At 36.9% G+C, this 8,824-nt stretch overlaps 1 protein-coding gene across 1 annotated transcript; it reads right to left on the bottom strand.

Moving 5' to 3' along the window:
• Positions 1-5,978: 5,978 nt before the first annotated feature.
• Positions 5,979-6,455, bottom strand: LOC120139089 (cell division control protein 2 homolog). Its single transcript, XM_039154428.1, has one exon. It carries the CDS (start codon positions 6,384-6,386, stop codon positions 5,979-5,981), a length of 408 nt encoding a protein of 135 aa, XP_039010359.1. The 5' UTR covers positions 6,387-6,455.
• Between the last annotated feature and the right edge of the window lie 2,369 nt (positions 6,456-8,824).

Raw genomic sequence — 8,824 nt, forward strand, 5'->3', positions numbered from 1 at the left:
TAATTTGCTTGTTCCTGAAGATGGATATTGCTGGTGAGCACGATTCCTTTTGTCATGAAATTGAAACCGTGGATGGCCCCTAAGTCGTGAAGTTGAAATCCAAGTAAGTAGCATTGTTCCGAGTACAATATCCTCCGTCGTGAAGTTGAAATTGGCTCTGGAACCGGGAAATTATTTGTTGAGAACCAGCCGTCCCTTCATTGTGAAGTTGAACTTGTGTTGTCTCGAGTCCAATTTCCTTCGCTGTGAAGTTGAAATTGGCTCCGAAATTGGGAAATTGTTTGTTGACAACCAGCCGTCCCTTCGTTGTGAAGTTGAACTTGTGTTGTCTCGAGTCCAATATCCTTCGCTGTGAGGTTGAAATTGACTCTGAATGAAATTTTGTTGACAATCAGTCGCCCCTTCGTCGTGAAGTTGAGCTTGTGTTGTCTTGGGTCCAATATCCTTCGCTGTGAAGTTGAAATTGGCTTTGAATTTGGGAAATTATTTATTGACAACCAGCGGTCCCTTCGTCGTGAAGTTGAACTTGCGTTGTCTTGAGTCCAATATCTTTCGTTGTGAAGTTGAAATTGGCTCTGAAGTTGGGAAATTGTTTATTGACAACCAGCGGTCCCTTCGTCGTGAACTTGAACTTGCGTTGTCTTGAGTCCAATATCCTTCGCTGTGAAGTTGAAATTGGCTATGAAATTGGAAAGTTGTTTATTGACAACCAGCGGTCCCTTTGTCGTGAAGTTGAACTTGCTTTGTCTGGAGTCCAATATCCTTCGTTGTGAAGTTGAAATTGGCTCTGAAATTGGGAAATTGTTTTTTTGACAACCAGCAGTCCCTTCGTCGTGAAGTTGAACTTGCGTTGTCTGGAGTCCAATATCCTTCATTGTGAAGTTGGAATTGGCTTTGAAATTGGGATGTTATTTGTTGACAACCAGCGGTCCCTTCGTCGTGAAGTTGAACTTGCATTGTCTAGAGTCCAATATCCTTCGCTGTGAAGTTGAAATTGGCTCAGAAATTAGGAAATTGTTTATTGACAACCAGCGGTCCCTTCTTCGTGAAGTTGAACTTGCGTTGTCTGGAGTCCAATATCCTTCGTTGTGAAGTTGAAATTGGCTCTGAAATTGAGAAGTTGTTTGTTGACAACCAGCGGTCCCTTCGTCGTGAAGTTGAACATGCGTTGTCTGGAGTCCAATATCCTTCGCTGTGAAGTTGAAATTGGCTCTGATATTGGGAAATTGTTTATTGACAACCAGCGGTCCCTTCGTCGTGAAGTTGAACTTGCGTTATCTGGAGTCCAATATCCTTCGTTGTGAAGTTGAAATTGGCTCTGAAATTGAGAAGTTATTTGTTGACAACCAGTGGTCCCTTCATCGTGAAGTTGAACATGCGTTTTCTGGAGTCCAATATCCTTCGCTGTGAAGTTGAAATTGGCTCTAGAAGTGGAAAATTGTTTATTGACAACCAGCGGTCCCTTCGTCGTGAAGTTGAACTTGTGTTGTCTGGAGTCCAATTTTCTTCGCTGCAAAGTTGAAATAGACTCTGAATGAAATTGGAAAGTTGTTTGTTGATAGACAACTTTTCTTGACTTAAGTTGTGCTGTAAATTTCCTTTATATGAATGATGGCCCCTTTCGCCAAATTTTGTGAGCCGGATATCTTTCATCGTGGAAATGAAATCTTGCTTGAAAGTGTTAACTGGAAACATACTGCTCATGTTTGAGTTTGTGTCGAACTAGATTTGTTTTGAACTGGTTCTCGAACCTATCTGAAATTGGTTCTAAGATGTCAATTCGGTTGAGGTGTAGCTTCTTACTGCTGAGTTAATCAACCATCATCCTTCTTTGAAGGCACTTGAGAATTGAGTATCCTTCATCCTGAAGTCAAAACTTGACTCTAAAAGCTGCAAAAACGTGTATGCTAAAATGATGAATGTGATGCACCTAAGTATGTTTAAGATGCATGCAATATGGATGAATTATGTGTTATCTTCTGGATGGAGTCTCGTGCTTTGTCTGTTAATCAGGTCATTGGAATGGATCGTGCCCCATTTGCTTCCCGAGCTTTGGCTTTACAGACCTTTCATATCTGAGACTGTTCTGCTTGAAAATGTTTCTCTCATTTTTCTTGTTTTAGGAGAGAGACATTATAAAAATGTTGTAAAATATTGTTCGCAATTGAATCAAATTGTAAATGTGAGTTCAAAAAATATCAAAGGAATCAAGAGCTCTTTTAATTCTTTCAGAGTTACAGCTCTTTGACAAACGTTCAAATGGATGAGTTAGCTTTAGGTTGACCTAAGGTTTCAGCCATAAAAAATGTCATTTTTGTGTTATTGCAACATGCTTTGGTATTTCAATTGGGTGCGGACAAAATGACGCAACTAGCATGATCAATTACTAGACCTTTTATTTCGGTCCTCTGAAATCTTCCATTTGTTCAAGCTTTGTAGGCTCCTCTAACGAAGGCAGTGCAAAAATATCGGTCTAAAAATGAAATTCTTGAGTGCTCGTGTGAAATTGACTATAACAGGTGTTCCTTAATTCCCTTAGTCCATTTTACCGAAACTTTACGCTTAGATAAATTCGATTTAATTTACCATTATCTAGCTAGCTGAATCCATAAAGCCGGGGCGTTTAACCAATTGCTTTAGAGGGACAACTTATCATTATAATCATTTTTATCAAGTTAACTGAAGGGTTCATCTCATCACAAAGTCTTCGGCCTGACAAAAGCAGTGGAGCAAACACCGAATTGCCAAGTGTCCGAGCAATGTCATGGTTTGAATACAATCTATTCATAAAGCCAGGGCTTTCGAGTTTCCTCTGTAACCAATTGCCTTAGTGGAATAGCTCAGTTTTACGGATTTAATTTCTTAAGATTGTCAAGAACCTGTTATAGTCTAGGTGTTTGTTGAAAGTAAAAATTTCATCTTTAGAGTTCAATTTTCAAGCAACTGACCTAAACTAGATTCACTTACTCGACTATTCCATCTGTGAAGATCATTATCATCACTGAACGTCTTAAATAAAAAGTATAATAATGTCATATGCAAAAGGATGCCCCATGTTGTCCGCACCTTATGAAAGGAAAATGTTATATTGGTTAATTACAAGAGCAGGGTACGGTGTTTGAGTGTATATTCTGGGTAAAGTCAAATTCATTGTTTTAAATCATGTTACTTCGTCAAAGATATGTAACTTTGAACCATTTCAGAGTTTCTTAATTCAGATGATATTCAAAGAATTGCAAGTTTGCAAATGTGATTCATTGTTTAACATCTTTAAAGTAACATAAATTTATTTAAAAGTCCTTACAAAAAAAAATGAAAAAACAAATTCAAACAAAATGTCTCAAATGATGAAATGTTCTTCCTCACTTGGATGCCCCCAAGTTGTTGAAGTCGATCCGATTCTTGTTACGTATTTTATGTATGATTCTTTTGATTGTGGAGTAATTCTCGATAGTGCGCCCTGGGACTCCGCTGCAATGAGCGTTCTCATCATACTACCTGGGGTACGGGGCTTCATGGATTTCTCTGGATATGGTGACACCACGTGTGCTTCAAACAACTGTTGGTAAAGCTCCTTATATGTCATAGGATCGAAATGTTCTCATTTTTTATGAGACATGCGAATGTAATAAAAAAGGGAAAAATAATGCGAATGTAAAGAAAAAAAATAACAAAATGCACAATATGTTTAAATGCATGATGCATGAAATGTTCGAGGCATTGATCCAAAAACATGTCTGTTATTATAAATAATCCTTATTGGGGACAAAAGTGCTTTATCTTTTAAGAGACAAAAATATCCTGACAGCTTCTGAATAACCTGTCGAACCGCTCTGGCTTCTCTGGATGAACCATGTAAATGTTGAGTTGCTTTTTGTACTGGCCCAATAAGTCTCGAACGAATACGACACTGGAGCCCTCAATTGAAGTCATTTGTTTGAATTCCAATTCCAGCTATCATCTTGCCATTGTTGTCTTTGAAGGAACTCCCAAGATCAATAACCTTCATCTTGCCCCAGCAACCTCTACCAGTCAGTTCTTCAAAGATAGACTTGCATTGTGTTTGACGTAGACCCGGTTCATTCTGAGTCCTTTATAATGCAGCAGAGTGATATACTCTTCAATTGTGGGCACCACATCTTCTGGATTGAATGTGACACATAGTCGCCTTGTCCTATGCATTTTCATCTCTTGTATTACAACCCCTTTGTCCATTAATGCAGATTATTCATGTTTTAACAAACACGTTTTTGGTGGATCAATACCTCTTTTAAATGATGCAAATGATGAAAACAAAATAAAAGAGAGCAAAAATGAAAAAGGTTAGTGAGGTGAAAATAATAAAAAACAATCATGAAAATAAAAGTCTACCCCACATGGTATCTACCCCACATGCTTATTATTCCTACCCAGACATGATCTTTATCCCGTTGTTTTGAACAAGTCCTAACCGCATAAATTTCTAGTTCATATGCTTTGAACAGAAAGTAAAGCAGGAAATAATTCTGGTATCCTAGGGTTTGAAATGAGGTTTTGGGGTGGGCTCTAACTCCTTGTAGTCTCCCGAGTTAGGTTCTAAAAAAACGGTACCCGAGTTCTCCTTGCTGGTGCCTCCTTAGGCTTACCAGACCCTTAGTCCTAAACCCATCACAGGCTTGTGTGGACTAAGTTAAACTCGAGAGGAAACATTCCCTTATGCCCATACGGAGAATAAATTCACACGAAGACATAAGGTATATGAATCCCGAAGGCTACTTGCTAGGCCCGCACGGTGAATAAATTCACACGAAGGCGTCGCTTTCACCCCCACTTAAATAGGGTTCGGAGCTCGGGTATAGAGCTAGAGATGACAATTTTGAAAATTCTGAGATCATTAAAAAAAACGTCAGTACAACTAATTACTTGAAAAATAATCAAAGGTAACTAATTAGAATCGAATAAATAAATTAAAATTAAAATTTATAACTTTCGCTAAAAAAGACAACCGAAAATTAATTTTGGCCTGACTCACTTACCTGTCCCCAGCGGAGTCGCCAAGCTGTCGCGACCGTCTTTCGGGTGGACCCCAGAATTGGGCTTTGACTTACGAAAATGGGTTAGAGTCGCCACCGACCATTTCAAAAAGAATTTAGGTAGGTCGGACACCATCTTACCTGATCTGCGTTTTACCAGAAATAAATCGGGTTCGGGAGTCGGTTACAGTGAAGGAAGGATTAGCACCCTTGAACTGCCCTTTCGGTACCAATTAATCTATCGGTTGTCTTTAATTGCGAAAATTAAAATTTAAAAAATTCAATTCGAATTAATTACCTTTGATTATTGAAAATATCTCTAAAAAGTCAAAAATGTTAAATAAAGATTAATAAATGAATATTAAATAAATGAAAAGAAGGAAAAGGAAAAAAAATACTAAAATAAGAAAATAAAGAAAATAAAAACATTAAATAAATTAAAAGGGAAAAGAATAAAATGAAATAAAAAGTAATAAACTAAATGAAATAAATATAAAAAAAGAACCCATGAGACCCATATGTTGAATTTACCAAAAGTTCAAAACCATGTGGGTTTCTTTGACTTTCACGCTCATAGGCCAACGAATTTGCTTTTTCATCCATTTTGCACGTGTTTCTCAAATAACCTGGCCTTTTTATTCTTTCTTTACACGCCGCTGTGCTCTTCTTCTCGTCTTTCGAGTAATCTACTTTTAGTTTTGGTTTTGTATGGTTTTCTACTTGCTGGAGATCTTGAATAGTTCATCAATCTCGGAATCCCCAGGAAATAATGGTCGCTGGTTCACCATTTCAGCAAAAATACACCCACATACCACACACTAACAAGTCGAGTAATGGCGAGATCCAAGCAGTATTTCGGGCTCTGTACCACAAGGTAACAACCTCATGCGTAAATGTTCTACGAAATACCACATGCTCGGGCCAGACCAAAATCAGCAAGCTTCAGTGCATCGGTACGGCGATCAATCAACAATCTTGTGGTTTTAGATCTCGGTGAAGAACCCTATAAAAATGACAATAAGAAATTCCACGAAGAATTTGATAAAGGAAGGATTTAATCATGCGTGGATCTTCCCCAAATTCTAGACATGAATCCATGTGCTTCTTTAAATCCAAGTCTAGATATTCAAAGACCAAATATAACCGCTTCTCACTGTGCACTACATCCTGCACCTGCAGCCTAACGATATTTCCATGTTGCATTTCCTTCAAGAGAGAGATTTCTCTACTTGCAATGCTAGGTACACCTTCGTCTTCCTGCTCTAAGCGAATCTTCTTCAAAGCAATTGTTTTATTGGTAACACGGTCAGGAGCCTTATAGACAACGCCATAGGTTCCTTCGCCAATCTTCTCTACTTTCGCATACTGGTCCATGTGCAACCTCACCAGAATTGAATAATAAAATAAGTTGAAATGATAGATGGATTTGCCTTTGAGCAAGTGATTGAGCGGAGGAGCAGGAATATTTCGATCATACGTACAATGTTGTTGAGGCAACTGGTGGGTAACATGGGTCGGTTATTGCCAGGATCGTATGGGTTTGAGCTGGTAGATAGGAACCCCCCCCTCTGTTATTTTTTTGCCCTTTATTTATATCCCTGGATCGCTTTGTAATCTTCTCCAATACCCTCCACTTTATCGTGAAATAAGGTGATCTTGAGAGTGTTGGAAGCAACGAGTTTAGCGGAACACTTCCCCAACTTCCCAGCGAATGGCGTGAGTTGAGGAGATACTGGTGTACAACCCGTTTCCCACAAAGGGAAACGGTTGAGATACGTAGGTTCAACATGGGCCTACAAAAATAAAAAATAAAAATAAAATTATTAATAAATAATAATAATAATAATAAAATATAATATAATTTTTCTGTAGTCCCGGACAAAAATGGGTGTCTTCAATATCGATGATCACGTACCTGATGATGAGCCTGCACCGGAACCAGCTCCACAAGAAGAACAAATGCCTCCGTACTTTCGTTCGCTTTTTGAGACATTTGATTTATGGTATGCGTCCATTGATTCGCGCTTCACATTCGTTGAGTCCAAGCTCTCTACCTTGGGAGCTCAACAACAAGATATGAATGATCTTTTGGATGCACTCTCGCTTGAGATGAGAGCTCATTACGCTCCTCCTCCTCCCGATCCTTCAATGGATGCATAGACTTATCTTGCTTTGATTGTTTTTGGGTTGAACTTGAATTGTTAAAACATTTTGGATTGTCTTTCTTTGATTTTTGGATGACTGTTTGATATTTTATTTCATATATATTTTGGTTTGTTACAATATATACATCATTTATTTTGAAATATGACCAATTTACCATTTCACATTTTATTATGAATATTGATTATGAAACTAATGGCTAATCTCTATTTTGATTGTTTTCTTAGTAGCGTATTTTTATATATATAATCAATTGGCTAAATGGTTTCAAAACCTTGTTTAAAATCTTTTACGAGACTTTTTGATTTAACAAAAAGGGGGAGATAAAAGCGTTTTTGAGGAGTAGTGTTAAAGTAAAGGGGAGTAGTATTTTTCAAAATCAAAATTCATTTTGAAATTAGAAAATCTTAAAATGTTTTGTTATATCAAAAAGGGGGAGATTGTTGAAACATTTTGTTGTTTCGATATACAAATTAAATTAAAAGAATTTTAATTTTGAAATTGATTTTTCTAAGCATATTCGATATATTAAATCGAATATCAAAATATTACTCAAAGTATTTCAAAGTTCATTTTAAATCATTACTCAAATGTTAAATTAAGTTTTAATCTTAAAATAATTTCAAGACGATTTTATAAAATATTTCAAACCATTTTAAAACCAAAAATTCTAGATTGCTCAAAGGGAACCGATTTCCCCCCCCCCCAAGGGGGTACTGATTCCCCCTGAATGGTTTGGCTCTGAGAATTCCAGTATGCTCGGTGGGAACCGATTCCCCCTATTTAACGGTTAAAATATTTTAATTTTACACTTAGGGAACCGATTACCTATTAGGGGAACCGATTCCCCCCACGCTCCAAGCTGTTGTATTAATGGTTTTCACACTTAAACGGCTCCATTAACTCCACTAATCATCCCCAACATTCAGAATCAATTGAGGGAGTATTTAAACAAGTTCTGAAGCCTTTGATCAACAAGAAATCATAGAGAAACAAGAGAGAAAACATCAAACACCAAGTTTGTGCAAATCAAGCCAATTTTCCTTTCAATATTCATTTTGCTTTCAAGAACACCATTTTTTCTCATTTGTAATTATTTTTTAGTGTTCTTTTCTTGTTCTAGAATTGTGTAAACATCTTACCTTGTGAGGTTTTCCTTGTAAGTTTGCAAATTTGTGTATTTTTCTTTGAAAAAGAGTGTGATCAAGAATTTGGGGTATAATTCTTGAGGGAGTTGTAAGGTTACTCTTTGTCCTCAAAAGAAAGAACAAATTAGTGAATTTGTTGGAAAATCCTTAGTGTGGATAGCTAAGGTAGTGGACGTAGACTTTGGTTGAGAAAGTCAAACCACTCTAAATCGTTGTGTAAATATTTTCAATTTTATGCAAAAGCTTCCACCAAAATTTTAATTGCCAATTCACCCCCTCTTGGCCATTTCCATCAATCGATTAACTCAACAAAGTGAATTCATGAGAAATGATAGAAATTGGGTAAACATGTGTAAAGGTTATATGAATAATAGAAATATGAGTTAGACAAGTACATAGTGGTATGATTAATTATAAGAATTAATATAATAGAGTTATATGATTTAAGGAGAATTGAAGAAAACTAAATAAGATTGAATTATAAAATGAAATGGGAATAAT

The sequence above is a fragment of the Hibiscus syriacus genome, unplaced genomic scaffold, assembly GCF_006381635.1.
Source record: "Hibiscus syriacus cultivar Baekdansim isolate YM2019G1 unplaced genomic scaffold, ASM638163v2 tig00110722_pilon, whole genome shotgun sequence".
NCBI lineage: Eukaryota > Viridiplantae > Streptophyta > Magnoliopsida > Malvales > Malvaceae > Hibiscus > Hibiscus syriacus.

What these genes read in the sequence shown, in the direction of transcription:
- LOC120139089 (XM_039154428.1), bottom strand. Translation starts at nt 6,386, where the DNA reads ATGGACCAGTATGCGAAAGTAGAGAAGATTGGCGAAGGAACCTATGGC.